The sequence below is a fragment of the Gobio gobio genome, assembly GCF_949357685.1.
Source record: "Gobio gobio genome assembly, chromosome: 16".
In the NCBI taxonomy this organism is placed as follows: Eukaryota; Metazoa; Chordata; class Actinopteri; order Cypriniformes; family Gobionidae; genus Gobio; species Gobio gobio.
Window position 1 is genome coordinate 9,315,394 of NC_137109.1, and position 26,714 is coordinate 9,342,107.

At 38.5% G+C, this 26,714-nt stretch overlaps 2 protein-coding genes across 2 annotated transcripts; one reads left to right on the forward strand and one right to left on the reverse strand.

Moving 5' to 3' along the window:
- Window positions 1-4,087: 4,087 nt before the first annotated feature.
- tmem129 (transmembrane protein 129, E3 ubiquitin protein ligase) lies at window positions 4,088-13,292 on the reverse strand. The gene is made up of 4 exons (XM_079838743.1): window positions 12,295-13,292; window positions 10,313-10,787; window positions 10,071-10,230; window positions 4,088-5,107 (listed from the first exon to the last, which is right to left on the reverse strand). Exons 1-4 carry the CDS (start codon window positions 12,497-12,499, stop codon window positions 4,859-4,861), a joined length of 1,089 nt encoding a protein of 362 aa, XP_079694869.1. The 5' UTR covers window positions 12,500-13,292; the 3' UTR covers window positions 4,088-4,858.
- An 871-nt stretch (window positions 13,293-14,163) lies between these two features.
- On the forward strand, window positions 14,164-25,441 carry LOC307139686 (uncharacterized protein). Its single transcript, XM_079838744.1, has 3 exons — window positions 14,164-14,691; window positions 15,259-15,456; window positions 24,950-25,441. Exons 1-3 carry the CDS (start codon window positions 14,250-14,252, stop codon window positions 25,291-25,293), a joined length of 984 nt encoding a protein of 327 aa, XP_079694870.1. The 5' UTR covers window positions 14,164-14,249; the 3' UTR covers window positions 25,294-25,441.
- The last annotated feature ends 1,273 nt before the right edge of the window (window positions 25,442-26,714 follow it).

Below are 26,714 nucleotides of genomic sequence, written 5' to 3' on the forward strand. Positions count from 1 at the left end.
ACTGAGATGGTGAACGGGAACATTGGCAACACATTATTAGCTATTTGATAACGTAGTCAAGCCAAAGGCTAATCATATTAATTACCACCATGTGTCCGACGTTGTAAAGAGCGATACCATTGTGCAGTGTTTACCTCAGTGAGTTGACGGAGTGGATCTCTGAGCTGGTGTGTGTGAGTGGAGACGGGGCTAATTAGCATATTCATGACTCTGCGCATACTAAATGAAGCCAGGGTGTAGTTACATTGAAGCTATTTCAGGGCCCTTTCACACCTACCTTGTTTGGTCCGGATTTTCGGTCTTTTCAGTTTGGTCTGAATCAAATTTACAGGTGTGAAACCTCCCCTGGACAACGGTCCGGACCAAACAGACGAAATTGTCGAATGGATTTGGCCAAATTCGGTAGCACCAGCAGGGAAAAAGGTGGCAAAATGTGACCATTTAGTCGCAGTCTGGAGCCCTGATAAGTTTTATTGCTTGGAAGTTCGATCCATTTTTAATTTCAAAGGGTCCAAAACAGTCAACCCCAACATACGTAAATGGAAGTTTATCTGGAGAAACTCCAAGTCTTCCAGAGTCACAGCCAAAGCTGATTCAAAAGACCGCTGTTCGCCAGCTTCTTTGTTTACAAGTAGCAGAGAATTCACGCGGGACCGCGGCAACTCTGCGTCATTATTAAGCCCGCCCACCGACTCTTACACGATGTGATTGGCCTGACCAGAGTTAGGTTTTTCCAGCTCGCAAGCCAACAGAGAGTTGCTAGACACCCTGGCTGCAAATTATATTTGCTGCCGCTAGGGTGTGCGTCTAGATTTCTAGGCTAGCTTTCTTTATCTCCTCCACAGAAAGCTCACTTCTGCCACATTGTGCCTTAATTTTCTAAATTTTTCTCCACATGCAAGATTGTGTTAAAGCTACACTGTGTAACTTTTTTAGTTTATTCTTAGCTAAAAACACTTAGTTCTTTCAAAAATATATGTGCTCATTAATGTATATTTACTTCTTTCAAGTAATAAAGTATTCTCGTAAGTTTATAATATGTCATTGAAAAAACATACGGGTGAGGGGTTCGAATGCGGGTCGCCATGTTGCCCCTCCATCTTGAAAGTACATTAGCCAAAGAGGGACATACCCGTAAATTCAAGCTTCGCCTTTCGTGTTTTAACACTCGATGGCACCGTGTCGAATGTGGACGAGGTCAAACTGGAAGCCATGTTGATCTTGGACTAAATCGGCCACCGTAGGAGTTAAAACGAAATCGGAATTGAGAGGAACAGAAACTGATATTCACTGGATGGTCATATACCTTTCCACCGCTAGATGGGGGAAAATATCACACAGTGTAGCTTTAATGATTTCCTCTTCTGACTTAGATTGAAGAGTAATTGCTTAAATCTGAGGATCCAAGCCACTGACTTCTTTAAAAGGGTCCAAGAAGAGAAATACTGAATAAAGTGTGTTGTAACATCCATATTCTCTTCTATTTGTGCAGCATTGACTATGACACTTCCTTTTACCTCTGGATCATCTGGTGAACATTCACCCAGGTCAACAGGATTAACTGGCCACTCCTGTTCAGGCAAAAGAAGAAACTGTGGTCCAAACACCCAATTCTTGTTCTTCAGAAATTATTCCATCCACTCTCAACCCTCTAGAAGCTATATCTGCTGGATTTATTACAGTGTTCACATACCGCCATTGTGATGATCGAGGCGCCTTAAGGATTTCTGAACTCTATTGGCAACAAAAGTTCGGTACCTAGAGACTTTGTTTTTTACATATTTCAGTACAGAGGTACTGTCAGTCCAGAAGATGGAGTCCTGAAGGTGCATGCACAGTTCTGATCTCCACAATGAATCCATTCGACTTACCAATGTTGGCGAAATTATTAGACATTTCCACTCCTTAATATATGGATAAAAGTAGGAACTTTTCTTCAAATTGTGACTGGATTACACAGAAAACAAGTAAAGAGTGTTCCTTTTAGTTCAGTACGATACTATAGAAGAACAATAGTACATTTAATAAGAGTGGAATATTACAATTTTAGGTTTTTGACCATTACTGTTGTTAATAAAAGTTCATTTTTTCTGCATAATTTAAGCTCAGCGCTTCACTGTTAAATTTCCAATAAACAAACATGCACTATTATTAGTAACAGCACTTAACAAAACAATAGTAATTTTATGATTATATTAACCTTATGATACATTTTCCTCCAGCGCCACCAAATCAGGTGCTGGCGTCACCATCTGTAGAACTTGTTAGTCTCAAATGTTAGTTTGGAGCCCTGCTATCAAAGTATTTATTAGTAATACAGTGGAAATTAGTAGATTTGGTTAGCATGTGGATTTAAGGTGTGCGACCCTAAATTTTCTGGTTGTGCCCCTAAAATTGTCAATTGGGGGCCACGGTGCTCCTAGTGAAAAAAGTTAGTCTGGAGCCCTGCTTATGAATATGATGCATGTACAACCCCAAATCAGAAAAAGTTGGGACAGTATGGAAAACGCAACAAAAAAAAGAAGTGATTTCTAAATTTACTTTGACTTGTATTTCATTGCAGACAATATGAACACAAAATATTTCATGTTTTGTCTGGTCAACTTCATGTCATTTGTAAATATGCATCCTTTCCTGTCATTCAGACCTGCAACACATTTCAAAAAAAGTTGGGACAGGAGCAATTTAGGGCTAGTAATGAGGTAAAATGGTTAAATGATGTGATTTGAAACAGGTGATGTCAACAGGTGATTGTAATTATGATTTGGTACAAAAGCAGCATCCAAAAAAGCTCTAATCCTTTAGGAGCAAAGATGGGCCGAGGATCGCCAGTTTGCCAACAAATACGTGAGAAAATTATTGAAATGTTTAAAAACAATGTTCCTCAAAGAAAGATAGGAAGAGATTTGGATATTTCACATTCAACAGTGCATAACATAATTAAAAGATTCAAGGAATCTGGAGGAATTTCAGTGCGTAAAGGACAAGGGCGCAAGCCTAAGCTGAACAACCGTGATCTCCGATCCCTCAGGCGGCACTGCAGCAAGAATCGTCATTCATCTAGAAGCGATATCACCACATGGGCTCAGGACTACTTTGTCAAGTACCACAATACGTAGTTACATCCACAAATGCCAGTTAAAACTGTACTGGGCCAAAAGGAAGCCCTATGTTAACAGTGTCCAGAAGCGCCGTCGACTTCTCTGGGCTCGGAGGCATCTGGGATGGACCATCACACAGTGGAAACGTGTACTGTGGTCAGATGAATCAGTATTTCAGGTATTTTTTGGGAGGAATGGACGCCGTGTGCTCCGGACCAAAGAAGAAAAGGATCATCCAGACTGTTACCAGCAACAAGTCCAAAAGCCAGGGTCTGTCATGGGATGGGGTTGTGTCAGTGCCCTTGGCAAAGGTAACTTGCACTTCTGTGAAGCCATCATTAATGCTGAAAAGTACATAGAGATTTTGGAGCATAATATGCTGCCTTCAAGAAGACATCTTTTCCAGGGCCGTCCATGCATATTTCAACAAGATAATGCAAAACCACATTCTGCACACATTACAAAGTCCTGGCTGTGGAGGAAGAGGGTTCGGGTACTTGACTGGCCTGCCTGCAGTCCCGACCTGTCTCCAATAGAGAATGTGTGACAACGAAGACCCCGTACTGTTGCCCACCTTAAGACTTGTTTGCAGGAAGAATGGGGCAAAATTACACCTGAAACACTTCATCACTTGGTGTCTTCAGTCCCTAAACGTCTTTTAAGTGTTGTGAAAAGGAATGGCAACATTACAAAGTGGTAAATGATTTACTGTCCCAACTTTTTTTGAAATGTGTTGCAGGTCTGAATGACAGGAAAGGATGCATATTTACAAATGACATGAAGTTGACCAGACAAAACATTAAATATTTTGTGTTCATATTGTCTGCAATGAAATACAAGTCAAAGTAAATTTAGAAATCACTTTTTTTTTTCTTTTTTTTTTTTGCGTTTTCCATACTGTCCCAACTTTTTCTGATTTGGGGTTGTACAAAACAAGAGGTCGCGTTTCTAAAACATTACAATAAATAATTTGAATGAAAATAATCTGGTGTGCATCAGATATATTAGACTTTATTACAAGAATTAAGCAACATGGACTTTCTCCATTTATCAAAGTTTGAATTAAGGCAAGGTGCATGTGATCAAATTGAGTGAATATTTTCTATACATTTGTTTTGCATTTCTGCTATAAAAATGTGAATCTCAGAAAGAGTCATATTTCATAAAAAAAAATACCATCATGGTCAATTTTAGCAATCCATTTTTTTCATATTTACTAGAAATATTTCTAATTAAATGTTACGTTCTTTACGATAAAAATGCAACAAACCGGAAATTATACAGCTATAATGCTTCACTGTGCTACTACATTATTACTGATGCTTTCAAGACAAATCACAATATAATTTTTTTTTGCAATTTTAACAAAATCCCATTTATATCTAGAAAACATTATCTTGGTAACATTACGTTTAAGCTTGATTTTGCACTCTTTCACACTGACCTCAGGTCATCCTTAGTCCTGCCATTAAGATCCTTTGCACAATATCTTCAGGACTTTAGGCACATTCCCTCCAAAAGAAATAAATATCCTGTAACAAATATTACAATGATGGTATATATACATACATACATACATAAAAACCGTTTCATTTTTTGCCCATACAGGACATGAGATTCACTGTCATTAGATATGTTGGTAGCTTGGGAGGCACAAAGGTTTTGAGAAAGCGCATAGAAGTGCTCAGAAATACCAGGTTCAGTGTCGTAAAGGCCTACAGCCATGAAAAGACTGTACTGAATTAATATCAGTATCCTCAATTAATGGGACAGACGTCCAGAATGCAGAACTTGGCCCTGCAGGTGGGACACGGGACCCTGCTGCTCAGCCACGTCTCCGGCTGCTGCTGGTCCTGTCGACTGGCAAACCATTTGCCCATACACGTGAGGCACCACATGGGGCGGCAGTAGCACTGCTGGCATTCGCCTTCACCGTCTCCCTGGCACAGGCGCAGAAGCTTCACGTTGGCATTGACTTGCATGCATCCAATGCACGGTTCAAGTTCCTAACAGGAAACAGCAAAGTTGACAGGTTTCTTTAAAACATACTATGTTCCAGTTGTAAAAATAAATTCAAGTGATTTAGACTTTCATGTAAATTTTTGTCTCCATCCTGAATGCTCGATATTGAAAGAGTGTGATGGCTGGGGTTGCTGAAGTAATATCTCAAACGACAACATGGACTCCCATAAAGCATTGCGAATGATGCAATTAAGTCAGTCTCCATTCAGATACGAACTGTTTTATGCAGAACCACCATTGCTGAATCGATTACACAATAACGGGTCCAAATAGTTCATTGTTATACACTAGGGGGTGCTATTACACATCTTCCGAAAGAGTACTGAATCTGCTGATCAAAACACACAAGATGCAGAAAAAGCGATATCACATGCAATTATATGCATATGTAAAATAATGACATCCTCAACATTAAACAGAATATAAATCAAAACTGACAAATGTTACTGAATGAAATCTCGACCCAGGATGAGATAAAGGACTGAGCAAGCTTTAGGGGTGTTGATGGACTCAATCTACTCCATCTGTGTTTGATCATCCCTCTGAACTTGATCCAGACGTAGTCTTTGACGATAGCGGGATTTTCTCAGCTTTTTGCTCAATGTTGCTTTTTTAATGAAACTTACCCACATTCATGTGGTGATAAAAAAAAGAATGCAATGAACAATAAAAGCAGAGGGTCTGCTCTTTCTTTTGATATATATTGCATGTTCAGATATGCATGCAACAAAATATTCTGTGGGCCATTACATTTTTGTGAAAATGATCAAAAACACTGACGGTGGATGGCAACTAAAGAGTTAAGTTGAAATGTTAAAAAAAAAAAAAAAACAGGAATATATCTCTAGATTAATATTAGAGCCCGACCGATACATTGGCGGTTATCGGCCGTTATTAGACATTTTCCAAACTATCGGTATCGGCATTTATAATGGCCGATAAATTAATATTTAAAGGTCCCATGGCACGAAAATGTCATGATTAATATGAGTTCCCCTAGCCTGTATATGGTCCCCCAGTGGCTAGAATTTTGATATGTGTAAACCGAGTTCTGGGTGTCCTGCTCTGCCTTTGAGAAAATGAGAGTTCAGACGAGCCGATCTGGAATCTTCCTTGTTATGTCGTCATAAGGGGAACAGTTACCTCCCCTTCCTCTGCTTTGCCCGCCCAGAGCACTCAGAGAAAATGGATTCAGTCAATGTCAGCACAGGCTTTACAAACAGACTTTACCATATGGATTCGACACCGCCACAAACAGTGAGTAACAATGTTCATTAATGCCTGATCTGTGATCAGTGATTTCTGATGTGTAGGCTAGCTTTATTCAACTTCACACTTTCTTTCGAAATCGTTTAATACTGTTTCAGTTAATCAAGTCAGTGACTAAACGATCAACTTCACATCGTTTCTGTTAGTAGCATGAAAAAAATCTGTTTCTAAATTATAACATTGTATGATGTAAAAATCATACTAACAATATAAGTACACCTCAGGACACATTATAAAATAAAGAAAAAAATCCACACCATGGGACCTTTAAAAAAATAATAAAAATGGAAGAAACACCACTCAACCACATTATGTGTTGGCGTTTCATAGTTTGTCCACCAGAGGGCACTCTACAACGTGCCGGTTGGCAACACAGTTGGCATTTATGAAGCTTACCACGTCTATTAATACTGGTAACTTTGATTTTTTTTTTTTTTTTTTCGTCCAAAGGACTTTAAGTTTCATATCTTAAGTTTGTATTTTTATACATTTTATTTATCAGAACTTTAATATATTGTATGTTCCTCTGTTCTGTTATGAAAATAATTTTTAAACTGCATTATCATATTATTTTAGAGAGGCTGAGGGATCATGAATAACTACAAATATAACTAATGTAAGGGAAATCTGTTTCTGTTTTCTGTAGTTCTTTTTACACGTTTCTGTTTTATATAATATATATAAATAAATAAATAAATAAATAAATAAATAAATAAATAAATAAATAAATAAATAAAATATATATATATATATATAGTGGCATGAAAAAGTATGTGAACCGCTTGCAGAATCTGTGGGACACCCCCGGCTCTTAATGCGTCGTGTTTCCTTCTGGAGCATCAGTGAATGTTTCAACCTTTTTTAAATAGTGTTTGAGTCCCTCAATTGTCCTCGGTGTGAAAAGATGGATCTTAAAATCATACAGTCACTGCTGGAGAGGGTTCAAATATGAAAAAGATGCTGGAAAACTGAAGAGTGTGCAGGACCTGGAGGATTTTTCTGAAGAACATTGGGCGGTTTAACTGCTCAGAACAAACAAGAGACTCATGAACAACATCACAAAACATGAAAACAGCCGTGGGTCATCAGGGAACGACACATAGTGTTGAGAATCAATGGTTCATAAACCTTTTATCAGGGTTATTTTAATAAATTCAGCTATTTTTTTGTCTTGTATATGTAAAAACAATTATGTAAAATATCTTATTCAGGACAGTACTAGATAAAAAATAACATGCATATTGTATGATCTCTCTTATTTAGTTAAAATTAATCCCATTTTCACAGATTCTGCAAGCGGTTCACATACTTTTTCATGCCACTGTATGCTTATATATATATATATATATATATATATATCTCGGATTTTTAAATCACCAAATATTTGTATCCGTATCGGCCTTAAAAATCCTTTATCGGTCGGGCTCTAATTAATAACTTGTATTTAATTGTAATTGTTAATGTAGGGCTGAGCTGTCAGGGTTCTCCTGTCAGTTTGGTCTTGGTTTAATGTGTCTTTGTTTGTTGTTGTGCTTGAACACATGGCTCTGTTTTGGTTTGTGTTGGCCATGTGTTCCTCTGTTCTTGCCTTATTACCACACCCTCTTGTTTAGTCATTGGCCCTGTCCCAAATGGCACACTTCATGTGCACTTGTGGTCTTGTGGACTTACAATGGCCGCTGAGTGCGCGTGTCCGTTAAGTCCACGAAACCGCAGGTTGTCCCATTTGTCATTTTAGGTCTCAGAAGGGTGCTCGCGAGGTCGATATGCGCCCTCGGTGTGCACTTCTGCCGAGGCCGCACTGATGTGAGCTACGCTGCGGACTTCTTCCCGGCAGTCAAAGCGGCATTACGTCGTGAAAGTGCGGACTCAGAGGAAGACCGTGAGGGTGTAGGGTGCCATTTGGGACAGGGCCATTGTGCAGTCCTCAATTGTCTGAGTGTGCCCACCTGTTCCTCATGTTCTCTGCTCGCTTTATAATGTGTGCTCTTTCCCTCATGTGTTGCTGGTTCGTTAAACGTGGTGCCTACTTTCTAGTATTGTTAAAGGGTTAGTTCACCCAAAAATGAAAATTCTGTCATTAATTACTTACCCTCATGTCGTTCGACACCCGTCAGACCTCCTTTCATCTTCGGAACACAAATGAAGATATTTTAGTTGAAATCTGATGGCTCTGAAAGGCCTCCATTGGCAGAATGCACGGTTCACTCTCAAGACCCTTAAAAGGTACTAAAGACGTCGTTACAAAGTCCATCTCACTCTAGTGGTTCTACAATAACTTTATGAATCGGCGAGAATAGTTTTTGTGCGCAAAAAAACCCTAAATAACGACTTACATAGTGATGACGATTTCAAAACACGGCATCATGAAGCTTCGAAGCGTTATGAATCAGTGAGTCGATTCAGCGGTTTGAATCGCCAAATTTCAGCAGTTTGGCGGTTTGACACGCGATCCGAATCATGATTCGGCTCACTGATTCATAACGCTTCGAAGCTTCATGATGCCGTGTTTCGAAATCGTCATCACTATATAAATCGTTATTTAGGGTTTTTTTTGCGCACAAAAACTATTCTCGTCGCTTTATAAAGTTATTGTAGAACCACTGTAGTGAGATGGACTTTGTAATGACGTCTTTAGTACCTTTTAAGGGTCTTGAGAGTGAACCGTGCCATTGTGCCAATGGAGGCCTTTCAGAGCCATCAGATTTCAACTAAAATATCTTAATTTGTGTTCCGTAGATGAACGGAGGTCTGACGGGTGTCGAACGACATGAGGGTAAGTAATTAACCCTTTAAGCGTTAGTTCTGCCTTTTGGCCCTGTCTCGTTTCCTGTGTCTCTAGTTCCAGTCCTGTCCTGCAGAGCTTCCCTGGCTGCTTGCTCTCCTTGCCCAGCTGCAAGCCTGGTGTGTTTCCTGAGATATCCCCTTCTGCTAGGCCATCGCTGGTATCCTCTGGTCTCGTTCTGCTCTGACATAACTGCTCTCCAGCCTACCTTGGACTGTGTTCACCTCCTCCCCATTTCTTGTCTTGTCAGCTGTTTTGTTAATAAAGCCCTGAGTCCTCTCTCATAGAACGGTGACATGAGCTAATATGGCTTTACTGCCCTAGTCTTGGGAAATCCCTTTAAAAGTATCCATGTGAATTAAACAGGGCACAATGACCTTCATCATCCCTATGCTAATGCCTATCTAGTAGGGGTGTTTGATTCCAGGTTTTTTGGAGTCGACTCCGATTCCCGACTCCCCCTGTAGGAGTCGACTCCATCTGTGGTGTGAGGGGTTAAAGGCTTTGAGAATCTTTCCTTTTACACTGATATTGTTTAAAGCTAAAGTGATTGTACGTTCGAGTTAAATCCTACATTTTCCTATCGGTTCTAAGGAAGACTTTTACCTTTTAGAGATTTAGAGGTTGAAGAATCAACAACTTTAATCTGATTAATTATATTGGAGTCACATAAATAATTGAATAAGACATTTTTCCCTGACTATTGGTTCAAAATAGCATCGTAAACTTCTAGCCTTACATTAACAATTAAATCACAACATCATTGTTAGTGTTTCACGGTATGGATTAGTACTTGATGAGCTGCTTCTTGGAGCTGATTGCTTTGGTTCAAGTCTTCAAAATCTAGAAAAAAGTCTGTGAAATGTGTATAAAAGAACGAGAGAAGTGCTCACCTGGCCACTTGGACAGCTGTAGACTTCATTCAACCTCACATATGACTTAAAGGTCTCCAAAAAGAGCTCACTCATTGTCAAATGGATGACCACATTGGCGGCGTTCCTGATGGGTGCGTGCAGCTTCTCTTGCAGCTCGACGTACTCTGTGGATTTCAGCCTGCAAGAGAAAGTACAGTGGCCCTTGCACATCACTGAGGAAAACGAAAGGAGGCACATCCATTTCCTAAACATGAAATTACCTTATGTCAAAAGGCTTGACTCTGGGATTGATACTGGCAACAGTGATAGTGACGATTTGCACCGGCGTGTTTAATTCCGGCGACAGGCTGTGATGCTGGGAGTCTGTGACGGTCAGATGGCAGTCCTGATGCAAGGCAACGTGCAAGGAGTACGTCGTGACCTTCATCACCCAAGTATCGGTGACAATCACTCTTGCGCTAGTAGAACCGGAAGCAAATTTATCGATGCGGCGAAACTCTATGTTGATGGATGAGGCGACGGCTCTCCAGCTGGAGCGTTGTAAGGCATGCGTGCTGAGCTCCTGGCATATCGGATGATTAGCCCATCCACGTCTGGACCAATAGAAAGCAAGAGCACAACTCGAAAGCTGGATGGCCAGTGACAGCCCAAAGTATATTTGCCATCCATGACTTGCAAGATGGATGTACATGAGATTCTGTTCAGGAGCTGCAAAACACATTCCTATGTAGTATCCTGCAACACAAGAAAAACACGGATTCAGAAACACTGTGTTCATGTGAGGAAAACACATGGCCTGATGTATTAACCCTATCGCCAACTCTACCCTCCTTTTGATATTGTGGTAACAATTTGGACATTTTACAAAACTTTTTAGATTAAAATATTTACTATTTACGGTAACAGAATTGACAAGATTTATGTCAATTTATGACACAGTTTTATAAGATATTTATTTTTAAACAATTTAATGTTGTAGAATTAGGAAAATTGCTATTTAGGCCTTTTTTAATAAGATAAATTAAATATTACCAAAATAGTCAAATCAAATATTTTGATTACCAATGATACAAAAATACACTGACACACATAATATATGTGTGTGTTATGTATAATTATCATGTATATATAAATATACACACACACACACACACACACACACACACATACATATATATATAAATACAAATACATATTTGCAAGCATTTGTGTGAATACATAATAATTATACACAGTACACACACATTACGTAAACACAAACTTTTATTTTGGATGCAATTTGAATTAGGAAAATTACTATTTAGGGCTTTTTTAATAAGATAAATGAAATATTACCAAAAAAGTCAAATCAAATATTTTGATTACACAATGATACAAAAATACACTGACACACATAATATATGTGTGTGTGTGTGTGTTTTGTATAATTATTATGTATATATAAATATACACACATTCATATATATATATATATATATATATATATATATATATATATATATATATATATATATATATATATATATATGAAATATTTGCAAGTATGAACATTTATATAATATATAAATATTATAAATATAAATTACGCATTTGTGTGTATATACATAATAATTATATGATATAAATATATATACAGTATATACATGCAAATATTTCTTAAATATAAAACATGTATGTGTGTTATGTGTGTATACATAATATTTATTTTTATATAATTAATAATTACACAGTACACACACATTATGGAAACACAAACTTTTATTTTGGAGGTACTTAATCGTTTGACAGCCCTACTTTTACAAAAAATATTATATTGGTATGGCCTGTACCATTTTGTGATCCATGTCAATGAATAACAAAATATTCAAATCATTAAAAATATAAACATTTGGGGGGGCAGCAAAAAATTACTTTGGACTGAACTAAATGTACCTGCAGTTATAGAATCAGATTATCAAATATCAGATTTTCATCTTACATGTCCAAATTGCATATTTTTGCACAGTTTGGGGAATATTTAATACACTTTTTTAAAATATACATTTGCACCTGACAAGGTCATGTGACAACAATATGGGCAGTTTTAGCAATCTGTAGAATGAAAATATATCGACTGTTGTCTATACTACAAGTTTTGGTAGAACATCAACAACACGAGGACTTCAAACTTTATGATTTTTAATACATACCGACATCAATTATGTTTAACCCACTACAGAAAGGTGTGTTTACAGTGTCATACCGAGCGGCAGGAAGCTGTGGAAGAGCACCGTGAGTGTTGTTCGTCTGATGTGGTGCTGGATGAAGCTGATGTCTTCACTGCCCAGCCACTCCGAGAACATATGCTGGACCGTCAGACCGGCCGAACGGAACTCATTCGGCGTGAAAACAAAACACAACGCAAATACCATATAAGCCAGAGTAAATGTGGCGTCCGGCCTGTCCATGTTTACATCTAACGCGCGTGAAGCCGGGTGCAACTTCCTGAAACAAAAGGACAATAACTCATAAAAAGCAACGGATATCCTCGATTTTTGTATCCCTCTTGACGAAAATAAATAACTATAAATAATTAAGAAGTGTCAGTGGACAGCTCATAAACACAGTTAACGCAATCAGCATGTTTGAAGCTATTAAATGACAACAGTGGACGTGGCAATGAGATTTTCAAAATAAAAGCCACTAGTGATGAAGCTTCGAAACCTTTATGAATCTTTTGTTTCGAATCAGGGATTCGGAGAGTGAATCAAACAGTTAACGAGGCTTCTATACATTATACATATAATAACTGTTTTGAATGTACATTTCCTGAAGGGGAAGCTAGGCGGTTGCGAAGGGGTACAGGGTGGTTGGTAGGGCGTTGCTATGGTGTTCTGGGTGGTTGCTAAGGCATTGATAGGTGGTTGCAGGGCGATTATTTATGAACCCATGAATCATGCAGACTCACTGAACCATTGAACAAGTATAGGTTTTAACTGATATTTGATCAGTTTTATACATTTGTAGACGTTGAACATTAGTATAATTAAAAGCAATAATAGTATTTAAACGTTTCTTATTGGCATGTTTAATTGAGCCATCCCATGGAATAAACAAAACAAGCCCTGAAAATGTATAAAAGAACACATAGTATACAGAGACTTGATATTTAATTTTATTAGATGCTTAGTTTATTGCATTTTATAGACTTTACTTTCGATAAAACATTTACAATAGGTTGTAAAAGGTGTTTTTATGCATGTTTGGCATGAGTTGTTGTTGCACTTACACTGTTCTGACCAGCAGGGGTCACCAGCCACACGAACGCTTGGTGAATCATTTCGCGAATCATTTGGTTCAATTGATTCGAAACTTTGAAAAGCTTCGGTTCTCCCATCGCTAAAAATCACATTGAAATATATAATAAAAGTTATAGGGTATATTCCCATGTTTATTTGTAAATTCATAATTATCTCCGTGATTACATTTCGATGCGCAGTGATTGCTGGGCAAGTGCGAGTTGAGATCAGCACTGTTTATCGTAATGTGAGGGTTTGTTATTGTCATTAATGGAGCATTATATTGCAGCGTTTGTCTGAGTGAGGGGCCCATATGGGTCAGAAGTTGTTGATAACCCCGGTACTAAACAAGCAAAATGGTTAATACTGTTGTTGATATAGTAATATCAAAATGTCAGATGTTTGTGAATGAATAATAAGTAAATAATACTGATGAAAGTCAAAAGTGATGTATTTTTACCAATTAGAAGCAACATTGCACTTCATTCTTTGTTATTGTGCGAATATTTACTGACTACGTTTACAAACGCACGTATTGGGGTCATGTTTCTCATATTTTTACGTGTAGGATTATATTTTGTCATGTGAGCGCTATAATCCGATTGCCGTCAGAAGGGTTGACCGACATTTGACTGACAGCCTACCCAACCAATGAGACTGCACCCCAAAGTGTACAACCAATCAGAGTGGGCCGTTCGACAGACAAGGGGGCGGGACGGAGCCCTGTGATTGGCTGTGTTCTTAAATCCGCAGCCTCACGGGCACCATTCCGTTCTCTATACATTACTCCGAATCAAACAACTGTAGTTAGTCTGAATTTTGTCTCATCTGAACATCTTATTCTGAATACCCTATTATACTATAACGGGATATCCATTAATATCTAAGTAATTGCGGCTTCTGCGAGATCCAGGCAGAGATGTCAGGCAATCGAAGAAGCACACATTTCTGGAGCGAGGAAGAGACAGATTTCCTTTTACAAACTTTAAAAGAGATGAACATAGACCGATACCGAGACGGACGGAAGCACCGCAACAGCCTGATCTTCAGGAAGGTTTGCGCCAGACATAAGGAGGCAGGCTTTGCGCGCTCATGTGATCAAGTCAAACATCGCTGGAAAACCCTCAAATCCATTTACTATAAGGCCAAGAAACAAAACACCAGCAGCTCCAATGCGGCATTTAGACACTTTGATACAATGGAGGAAATTTTTGGGCACAGACCTTTAGTGGTTATGACAAATCAAACTGGAGCTGGCAATGATTTAAAAGACAGATCCCCACTGTCGGACAGCAAATGCTTCACTTTTGAGGATGGTGACTGTGATGAGGATGAGGATGAAGATTATGATGATGGTGGTGGTGAGTTTCACTGTAACCAGCATGTGTGCTTCAAAGAAGAAGAAAAAGTACCAGGGTAGCATCATGTTTTGGTTTGTTTCACAACCATGATACCAGGGTATCATATAGCTTTAGTACATGTTGTATAAAGTATTGTACCACGTGATATTACCATCCGATACTACCTGGTACTGCCACATAGCATTTTATATAGATAATGTAAAAACAACAACCTCTAGAGGAAGTTTTCTTGAGAAAATATACACTACACTAAACATGCTGATTATAACAATAACTGACTATAATGTGCTGTATGAATGAACTCACCTTGTCTATATTAAACTATTTAGCCGGTGAGTTTATTCATGTACCACATTTCAGTCAGATTCAAAGTGGGACAGTAAATAAACATATATAAAGTTAAATTAAAATCATTTATGACCGTAAGCTCATTTTGAAAACAGACAAGCATGAATACAAGGACATGAAATAATAATGCAGTGCAATAAAAGCACCAGTGCTCAGCTTTCAGAAGGAGCAGTGAAAGATTTCTGAATTTCTAACCTTGCGTGTGTTTGTCTGTTGAAGATAATGGCGTGGATGACATGGAAGGTGGAATTCAAGAAGTCCATTCAGTGAAAACGGAGAATGAACCGCTCATCCTCACGCAAGCGTCCCATGAGAGCTCCACCTCGACAGAAAGCTCCACGCCCACCCAGCCGTTCACTTCGACAGACAGCATCACATCTACACAGCCCTCCACTTCCCAGCAGCCTCCTGCTCAAGGTCTGCTAAACAACTCTCATCCTAGTTTAGCTTTAAATATATTTAAATATGCTATTTTAAAGGCTCCTAATGTTGCTTTGGAGTCTCCTACAACAGGTTTACATGCATCAAAGGTCAAAAACAGTTTCATTTTCTCATAATACACATTGCACATCACATTTTTCAATGATTCTCAAACGACTCGATGGATGAATCAGTCTCTCTAAATCCCTCCTTTCCGTGAGATACTCTGCTCTGATTGGTCAGATGGCCCAGTCTGTTGTGATTGGTCTACTGCATACAGCGCATGTCAGAAACGAAACGCTCATTACCATAAACTTCAGCTCCAGAGGCTTCCTAAAGCTCAGCGATTGTACACTGTAAAGACAGTAACGATGGCGTTGATTTGACCATATCAATCCGAGCGCGAGTGAACATTGCAGGGTTCCCACTCGTCCTGGAAAACCTTGAAAACCTGGAAAATTGATGACAAATTTTTCAGTCCTGGAAAACACATGGAAAATGAGAGAAAATGTAAAATGTCCTGGAAAATCTTGTTGTTGTTGTCTGGGAAAATTCTTTAAAAAAAAGTTATTTCTTTAGCCGAGTATAAAGAGTTTATCGCTGGCCCAAACAATTAGCGCTAGTTGCAGAAAGCACATGTACAGGAATGCTGAGTTTGATACGTGTGAGTAGTATCTTGAATAATGACGTTTAGTCTTGTGTTGCCTCTTGCAGCCGTTAGCTAATGCTATAACTGCTCAAATGTATGCAGTGAATGTTAACTCGTAAGCTGCTACATATCACATAATTTTGATATAAAGTCACATTTGTGTGTTATATAGTCAGAATTGCGTGATATAAACTCGCAATTCTGACCTTTTCTTCACAATTGACTTTTTTGCACAGTTGCGAGTTTATATCTTGTAATTCTGACTTCTTTTCTCAGAATTGTGAGATCTAAACTGCAATTGCAAGTTATAAAGTCCAAATTCTGAGGAAAAAAGAATTGCGACAATTTTCGTCCTGGAAAAGTACTGGAAAATGGTTGCTGAAAAAGAGTGGGAACCCTGACATTGGAAGAACTTGTTATTCAACCCAAACCTCCATCACAAGAATGACTTGAGCAGGACGTTTCTCAGTGATATGCTACTCATTTTGCAGCTGTAATTCCTCACCATCAGCATTAAATAGAGTACGTCCATCTACAAACCCATGTGTATATTTCTAGTTTGGTGATGTGGGAACTGTATAATAACAGCACACACATTATAGCTGAGCACTACTGTGAATGACTGACGCAACAAACGCTTGTCAAGTCAAGTCAACTTTATTTATATAGCGCTTTTAAAGGATTAGATCACTTTCAAATAAACATTTGCTTATAATTTACTCACCCCCTTGTCATCCAAGATATCCATGTCTTTCTGTCTTCAGTCGAAAAGAAACAAAGATTTTTGATGAAAAGATTTCAGGATATTTCTCCATATAATGGAAGTCAATAGACCCCATACGGTTCAAGGTCCAAATGAGAGGTTCAGTAAAAAACTGGCAACAGTTTAAAAAAATGACCGATCGTTTCGCTAGATAAGACCCTTATTGATCGTCTGGTACCGTTTGATGTGGTTTAAAGCCCTTTTGAAGCTGTACTGAATCTCTCATTTGGACCTTGAACCGTATGGGGTCTATTGACTTCCATTATATGGAGAAATATCCTGAAATCTTTTCATCAAAAATCTTTGTTTCTTTTCGACTGAAGACAGAAAGACATGGATATCTTGGATGACAAGGGGGTGAGTAAATTATAAACAAAAGTTGATTTGAAAGTGAACTAATCCTTTTACAATGCAGATTGTTTCAAAGCAGCTTTACAGAGTTAAACAGGAAAATAATGCAGAATAATTTTATTCAGCCGTCTAGCCATTCTGGAGAAAAAATGTCATCAGTTCATTTCAATTATCATACAGTGACAGTGTGGGCTTTAGATCAGTAATTAGATCAGTAATTTAGTTTATATGGTTAATTTAGTTAATTAATTAGATTTATTTCAATGTTTAGTTGAAAAATTTAGTGTCCCCAACTGAGCAAGCCAAGCCAGAGGCAACAGTGGCAAGGAAACCAAAACCCCATCAGGTGACCTAATGGAGAAAAATAAACCTTGGGAGAAACCCGGCTCAGTCGGGGTGCCAGTTCTCCTCTGGCTTGTGAAACATTTATCTTTACCTTTATCTTTACTCAAAGTAGTAACGATAGACAAACAGCAGAAGCAGTTCAGTTAGACATTAATAACGTGAGTTAGCTGGAAAATTACACAATATAAAACGTAAAACTACGTATTTTGAATTCCCGGTAGAAAATATACACATCAATAATTATTCATTTTTACAGGTTGTGATTCTGAGGAGCAGCTGGTCCAAATAAACCAGTGTTGGGGAAAGTTACTTTGAAAAGTAATGCATTACAATATTGCATTACTCCCTTAAAAAGTAACTAATTGAGTTACTTAGTTACTTTTTAAAGTCCTCATGAAATCAAAATTGACCCTATTTACTTTGTTAGCACTAGGGCTGAACGATACATCGAATTTTCATCGTCATCGCGATATGAACTCGCACGATGAACACATCGCAACAGCCAGCCTGACACGATAAGGGAAAACATGCGTTTATTTCATGCGCCAATCTGAGTAACGTATTCTGAATACTTGGATTCCTTCCACATTGAATTGCATTTTATAAGTGTAGGAATGCGGCCATCAAATCCTGCTTACTAAACATATATCGTCGCTGTCCGATGAAAACCACGTAGGTCCATTTTGCAGATTTTGAGATTTTTCGACGGATTGAATGTCCAGGTTCATTTCCGTATATAGTATGCTTCACATATCTAAATGGCCAATGAAAAGTTGTGAAATCATGTCATCTGATTTTCACGTATATCCATTTGGTGTCAAAGCTGTCAATCACGCCGCGTATCTCCCGCCCTGTGGAAGCATCTCGCCGGTGCATCTCGCCGGTCTCGTGAAGTTTCATCGAAGCTCAGCACTGGATATCCGAAAGTACGACATTGAAGCTCTCCACAGTTTATTTCTAATGTAGTTCTTCACAGATTAGTTTGCTTGTCTCATTGATAAGATTCAAACTTTTTTTTTCTTAGTCAAACTGATCAAATTATAGCCTGTAATGCTACTGTCATGATTGTCACTAGAACATGCCTCACTCATACTGCTATCACCGCTTGCCAGAGGCTGAGAATGTCCAGCACGTATTCCTCTGTCAATATGAAACGCCACTTGGCCATTCTAATTAATGATCGGAAGAACGCGTATCGACCACCGTTACTGTAAAATATGCACATTTGTCCATTTAAACTCAATTTTGGTCAAATGTGGATTATATCATTACACTGGCAAGAATATGGTTTCATGTAAAGATGCCGTACCAAGTATGACAACGCTACATTCAACTGCTTTTGAAATATGGTGTTTTTTTCACTTCCTGAAAAGTAACCGTTTTGGAGATACGTGAGTTTCATCGGGCAGCGACGATATTATAAAATATTTAGCTAACGAGAAACGGGGCCAACGGCTCTAGGGTTTGTAAATCAGCACATAGGAGAATGTAAAGTTGCACGTCAACTAAGCAGGAGCACCGGCGGTGGTCGGCCAAAACAATTTTTTTTTTTTTTATGTAAAGCTGTTTTACGTGAATATTATGACAAAATAAAGAAATTGTCCTATTGCCAATTTAGTAAACAGACATTTTTTCACTGTTTAACTACTGGAAGATAGCCATGACCAAACAAATAATCATTTAACCCTTAAATGCATGAATGTTTTGCCAATCATCATTACATATTTGGGTCTTTAGCGATCCGTATCTATAACACGGATGGATATCGCTAATATAAAACTCTCCTGATATTAGAGTAACAATAACAGAAGCATAAAATAAAGCATATCTTGTGACCTTTTGGAGCTTGGAAGGGTTCAGTTTGAGCAGATGTTTTATACCATCATCACTGTCCCCCGTCAGAGCTCATTTCCCAGTACATTCTGCATCTGGCTCATATTCGCCATCTCAAATATATTCTCAAAACTTTCATTTTCAACGTCTTCAAAATCAATATTTGATCGCTGACAGCTTCTTCACCAGAACCACCATCAAGTGACAGTGACACATATGATTGCGTTCAGTTCTTGATCCTTATGAAAGTTTAGTCAAGAGTAGTGAGCGATTTCTTTTTTTGTTTGTTGGTCTTTTTTTGTTTGATAAACATTAAAACAGACGGTTACACTTTATTTTGATAGTCCACTTTAAACATTCTACTAACTATAAGTAACTTTGCAACTACATGTCAACTAACTGTCATTAGAGTATTAGTTGACTGTCAGTAGACTGGTAGGTTATGGTTAGGTGTTAGGGTTCGGGTTAGTAGAATAAGTTGAATTGTAGTTGCCAAGTTACTTATAGTCAGTAGAATGTCTGTTGGGGGACCAACAAAATAAAGTTTTAGTAAATATTAATCAGACAGTCTACAAATACTCTAATGACAGTTAGTTGACATGTAGTTGCAAAGTTACTTATAGTTAGTACAATGTCTAAAGTGGACTATCAAAATAAAGTGTTACCAAACAGACAGCAGGAATGTTACATATAATCTTGGATTATGCAGCAGACATTACACAGCTCAGTGCCCTCACGCAGTTCAACATTCGCTGCACATGTGCATTTGCACACTGCGAGAAAGAGTCATGCAGCAGCTCTCCTGCCACTCAGTCCCGGAAAGTGACGTCGATGCATACCCTCTATATCGGCCCCCTAGTTGCAAGTAACTTCCGGCTCACTGGGACTTTTAAGAAAAGTAATGTGTTGCGTTACTTTTGCATTACTTTTTCTCACCTGGGCTGGGCTTGCTTTTTGTTTGTTTTGTTTTTTATATCAAAAAAGTTCTATTTTTGTGCAAATGTAAAGATCTCTTCATACCAAAATTTAAATAATAAGCCTCAGACTTGAGGTAAAAATGCAAATTCACTCATGAACAGTAGAGGGCGCAGCTCACACAAACCTTTCAGCTGTGCTGCCATTCTGGATAACAGAAGAATAGGACGCAGGAGAAAAAAGTTTTCGAGTCATTTTTGCTCATGGTTTTACTGAATCATCGAAGGTCAGCAGCAAGACATTGGTCAACAATGTGAGATTAAATGCGTAAAAAATGCTTGATTTATTTAATTTTAAATGTATTTAATAAATTAATTTATTCATTTTGAGGAATACTGAATCTTTATTGTGCAAGTGAGATGAATAAATGCTCACATTGGCCCTCATTTATCAATCTTGCGTAGAAACGGGCGTATATATTGGCGTAAGATTATGCTTACACTCCTCTCACCGCCTGATTTATGAAGCTGTGCGCACGTCTGAAATCCAGGCGTACGCAAAACCTGCCCTTAATAAATGCCGCGGCTGAAAACGATCGTCATTAGAATAACACGCCCCTATATATTCAAGTCTCGGCCTCCCCCACGCCCTCATTTTACGCCATGGACACACGGAAGACGGCAAAGAAGCGAAACTTCTCTGACGTGGAGATCGAGACCATCACCGGGGAAGTGGAAAAAAAACAAAATTGTTTTATTTGGGAGTTTAAAGAGTGGGATTAAAGAAGCCTAACAAAAAGGTGTACGGTGGAAATCCAGTTTAAATAGCTTTTTGGATGAGAAATTACCTATCACAATTCATTATTTTACAGCAGGTGTTTTGAAATAACTAGCATTTAATTTCGTATCACGTCACATGTATTGGGGTGGACAATAGTGATGATGATGTGATGTGGAGTACCATTCATTCACATTAATAATTGCATGACAATTTGTAAGATTCTTCTTATTATTATGATTTGTATTATTAATGACGCTTATTGTTATTTAGAAGAAGAATTTCGTTATTATTATTATTTATTTTATTATTATTTAAAAGAAGAAGAATGTCATTTTTATTATTTTGTCAGTCTGAATTATTTTCAGTCCCAGTCCGTGCGCAGCTCAAATTAAACATTGAAGTCCATGTTGCACAAAAATAAACACTGAAGTTTATAATTACTAGCCTATATCCCTATTCGCACGGGATTAGTAGCCTATTATCTGGGGACCTCTGGTGATTTGTAATAATTGCAGAGAATGTCTGTGATCTTAATCTTGTGCGAATCGGCCATGTCTGTAATATGTAAAGTAAAAATTCCCCCGCAAATGACCATATTTCGCCGAACACAGAGGTCCTGTGATAACATTAGTCCCGTGCGAATCGGCATCTCTGTGATTTGGCCGGGATTAGGCGGATCGTATATAATTTTTGCAAGGTTTTTGTGTCCTGTGCGCATTTCTATCTTTATCTTTCATGAAGAATGGAGCTAGGCTGCATATAATGCGCACCGTTATGAATTCTCGTGCGGCCGCGCGGATTATAGCCTACTTTCACTTTAGAATGATCACCAATTTGGGAGTAATTGCTTGAATGGTGTGTTTAATATTATTCTTAATGAAAAACACAAAAACAGAACAGTACAATGACAACTCGCTTAAATGGGCACTTTTACATTTAGCTTTGAAACTGAATCTTCCGTCGTAGCCTATATTGTTATATTGCTCAGTTACGTTTTTAATTGCGTCTGTTCTCTAACTGAACGAATTTTATTTTTATTACTATAAAACAATCAAAATTATATCGATACGACTGTTTATAATTTCATACAGCTATATCTATAACGAAAAAACATGTTCAAGTCTTTACATCATATCCGGGAGAAGTCAGTAAATTCGAGTAAAATCACAGCTTATCTCGTGCGAATGTGCCACGCAAAACTCAGATGTGGGGGAGTAATTTCTAAATCACACGAGGTCCCCAGATAATAGCGTACTTATCCCATGCGAATAGGGCTTTAGTTGTTGTTTTTTTACAGTGGGTCATAATATAGCATATCTTTGTCAGTGCGTTTTGTGGTGTTAGGAATTGTTTTTCTGCATTTTCGCACAAACTCAAAACGTGCGTACACCACCTCCTGAGCTGGCGTAGGATTTGAGCGTGCCGTACGCCAACGTCCATATTGATAAATCTCAGTCACCGTGGTTTTGGGTGTACGCCAGGTGTACGCTGGAAATTTGGTGTACGCACTTTTGATAAATGAGGGCCATTAAGTGTAGAACTACAATAACATGTTCACACACAACGCCTCTGCACTTACTCTCAATTTTTCCAGGAGAGCTGTCAGTCAAATAAAGGGGGAAAAGTAACTTGCATTACTTTTTTGAAAAAGTAATCTGATTACTTAAACTCAAGTTACTTGTAATGCGTTAGCCCCAACTCTGCTGAGTACTGACCCCGCTTTCAAGAAAATCCTGTGTTTAACTCAGAGAATTGAGAAACAATCGTAAGTAAAATGACGTTTGAGGGCGGGTCAAGTTGTTCGCATAGGTGGGCATTAATGCGTAATGCGATCTCGTGTGTGTGCGATTCGCAACTCTCCACTGTTTACACTGGTGTATAAATCAGCACAGTAATGAGACGGTGTTCCCGCTCATGAATAATGTGGAGAATCTAATGACATATTGTCCTTTGTATCAGTCAGAAGAACGGAAAAATTAAATGTCACTTCACCCTAATATTCATGTTGATATTGTTGATTTCAACAATACATATCTGTTAACATGAAGTGATAATATGTGTCCAAATATTAGGGCTGGGCAAATTAACGTGTTAACGCGGGCAATTAATTTTTTCAGCTTAAAGCTACACTATGTAACTTTTCCGTCCACTAGAGGTCGCCTGTTCAAAACAAAGGCGTAGTTTGATGACGCCACGTTTGAGCGCAGAATCTCGGGACATGTGGTCTTCACCTCACAGCCGGTGGGAAACAGTCAGGATAGGACTCGGGCAGAAATCATGTTCATGGATGTGATTATTAACATTACTGTAGTCTGAAGCAGAGCAGGAGCGAGTGTTGTGGAGCTGAGCAAGGCCGCAGGAGCGATTGAAGAGCGGGACTGTTATTATGGCATAGTCGCTGGCGGGACTTTTATTATGACATGGTTGCCGGGGCAACTTCCTCTTCTCCAGTGCTGAGTGTGAGGTAACGCAGCTCTGTTTATCGTATTAGATATATCTGAGTGTGTTGAAAAGGAAGTTATGACGTTCGCTCGGCGGCTGCTATGACACTTGTTCACAATGCAGTGAGAGTAAAGTGTTTCACTGAATAAAACCGGAGACCGAGGGTGACGCAGATATGACGCAATCGACAGGCGACTCCCTCACACGCATAGCTCACACGTCCCGGCTCCTTGGTTAAAATAGCAATTTTCTCACGATTTACAAATAGTTGAAAACATTTGGGATATTCTAAGTACTCAACTGAACAAAATATATAACACTGGCCTAGTGGTTTCTGGATGTTTTACTGCAAAAATCCTACATAGTTCACCTTTAACGCATTACAAATATTTAACGCAAATAACGCAGCGTCCATTTTTATATCCATTTTTGCCTAGCGTTACATGATCACGCTCCTATTCATGTAAATGCTTCTAAGGGCAACAAGACACAAGAGAACGCGCTGTGTGTGTGTGTGTGTGTGTGTGTGTGTGTGTGTGTGTGTGTGTGTGTCTCATGTCAGCTAATCGAGGGACACTCTGACACACACACACACACACACACTCGACGCAGGGACAGACTCGCGTCAGTCTCCTGCTCACATCAAGTTCTCTTTTGCTCTTGGACAAACAATAACAACACAGAGAATTTTGAGTATTCTCATATTAGGAGTCTTAAATTAGTCAAATAACGTCTTAAATGAACTTAAAGAGTTGTGAGGAAATGAGATGCGCGGGACAGCGCGTGAGATCCGTGTCATATTCGTCAGTGGCCGTTCTTAAAGTGACAGGAGCGCTGATGATGCCTGTCATTAATGTTCATCAAAGAACAACGGGAACAGAGAAAATTGTAGCTTTAATGATGATTAATCTATGTTTCATTTATTATTTATGCAGTTAAGAAAGGTGTTTGATAACTATTACATTTCTGTATATGTCTAACAGGGAAGGCCACAGGTAAAAATAACATTTATTATAATGGGTTTATGTTAAGATTGTTTTAAGTTCACTTAAATCAAAAGTTGTTTTTTTAAAGCCTAATAAATGTTGAAATTCAGTTATACTGTAATGTAACGTCATTAATGTTTCATAGAGACATCAGTGATACTGGCCTTCATTCATAAAAATATGCCATTACAACACACATTTAAAATATGCTGTCTTTAAATTGTTTCTACATTAATTTGGAGAGTAGCTGAAATTATTACAACATAAAAATATTAAAAACTTAAAATATTAAAACATGCGATTAAATACAGAAAAAAATTTGATTAATTAGTTGTATCGAAAAATGTATCGATTCCCAGCACTACCAAATAGTTATGGTGCCACTGTCATTTAGCTGAAGGTGTGTTTTCTCTCTTGTTTTTCCAGGTATGTTCAGACGCAGAAGGTCCTGCTGCGCTGCGTTGCACGGCCAGTATCAAGAGTTTCTTGAAAGAATGCAGCAGACACAAAACACGTGGCTGGAGCGGCAGTGGGAACAGAGCCATGCGCGAGAGGAACGGCTCATTGCTCGAGTGCTGACTGAACACACCCGTTCTATGGAGGCCTTAGTCAACCAGCTGTTTGCAGGGTTAAGAAGCCTCCTGCCCCAGTCCCATCCCCATCCAGATATCCTCAATCCTGCACACCAGCCATCGTCCAGCATGACTTCTCTGCCTGAAGACGATTCAAACGGCCACACGTCAGAGACTCCGAACCAGCCGTCAAAGTGATTTAAAGACTCCGTCAAAACCTGGAATATATTGTTAATATTGATGCATTCTTAGATTTCATTTCGAGCGACTGGTTTGTAAAACTTAAAGGGTTAGTTCACCCAAAAATGAACATTCTGTCATTAATTACTCACCCTCATGTCGTTCGACACCCGTCAGACCTCCGTTCATCTTCGGAACACAAATGAAGATATTTTAGTTGAAATCTGATGACTCTGAAAGGCCTCCATTGGCACAATGCACTTTACACTCTCAAGACCCTTAAAAGGTACTAAAGACATCGTTACAAAGTCCATCTCACTACAGTGGTTCTACAATAACTTTATGAATCGCCGATAATAGTTTTTGTGCACAAAAAAACCCTAAATAGTGACTTATATAGTGATGGGGCGATTTCAAAACAAGGCATCATGAAGCTTCGAAGCGTTATGAATCAGTGAGTCGATTCAGCAGTTTGAATCGCCAAATTTCAGCAGTTTGGCGGTTTGACACGCGATCCGAATCATGAATCGACTCGCTGATTCATAACGCTTCGAAGCTTCATGATGAAATCGTCATCACTATATAAGTCGTTATTTAGGGTTTTTTTGCGCACAAAAACTATTCTCGCCGATTCATAAAGTTATTTTAGAACCACTGTAGTGAGATGGACTTTGTAACGACGTCTTTAGTACATTTTAAGGGTCTTGAGAGTGAACCGTGCCATTGAGCCAATGGAGGCCTTTCAGAGCCATCAGATTACAACTAAAATATCTTCATTTGTGTTCCGAAGATGAACGGAGGTCTGACGGGTGTCGAACGACATGAGGGTAAGTAAGTAATGACAGAATTTTCATTTTTGGGTGAACTAACCCTTTAAAGTAGCAATGGAGTTCAGAAGCCATGTTGTTTTGTTTAGCTTACTGTGGTATTCGTAGACATCTTGTTGTTATTGTTTTCTTTGTACCAGCTTCTGAATGAAGTATCTGTCATGAATAAAGAGTCTGTGTCTAATGTAATTTATCAGGAGCCATGATGCCATGTTTGTGAAATATTTTCTCTTATCTATTCTTTTTATGATTTCTGAAGTATCATGTGACAATGAAGCCGGGAGTAATGATGCTGAGAATTCATCATAGGAATGAGTTACATTCTGAAATATATTAAAATAGGAAACTGTAAATTGTAATAATATTTGACATTACTGTTTTTACTGTATTTTGATCAAATAAATGCAGCTTTGGTGAGCAGAAGAGACAACATAAACATGGTAGTGCATGTATGAATTGATGTGTCCACAAATCCCCCATTTTATCAAACAAAATGCTGCTCTGGTTCCCTCCACAATCCAGAAACATGCAGCATCTGAACCAGATCGATGTGCATGTGTTTGTGAACCGTCCATCTGTCCAGGGTGTTTCCCCAGCTGTGGGACAGACTCC

Excerpts from the sequence above, each read along its gene's own strand:
- LOC307139686 (XM_079838744.1), top strand. The coding sequence starts at position 14,250 with ATGTCAGGCAATCGAAGAAGCACACATTTCTGGAGCGAGGAAGAGACA. Across the intron at positions 14,692-15,258 it reads AGATTATGATGATGGTGGTG|ATAATGGCGTGGATGACATG; the intron begins GTGAGTTTCACT and ends TGTCTGTTGAAG. Across the intron at positions 15,457-24,949 it reads CCAGCAGCCTCCTGCTCAAG|GTATGTTCAGACGCAGAAGG; the intron begins GTCTGCTAAACA and ends TTGTTTTTCCAG.
- tmem129 (XM_079838743.1), bottom strand. The coding sequence starts at position 12,499 with ATGGACAGGCCGGACGCCACATTTACTCTGGCTTATATGGTATTTGCG. Across the intron at positions 10,788-12,294 it reads CCACAGCTTCCTGCCGCTCG|GATACTACATAGGAATGTGT; the intron begins GTATGACACTGT and ends CTTGTGTTGCAG. Across the intron at positions 10,231-10,312 it reads GTCAAGCCTTTTGACATAAG|GCTGAAATCCACAGAGTACG; the intron begins GTAATTTCATGT and ends TTTCTCTTGCAG.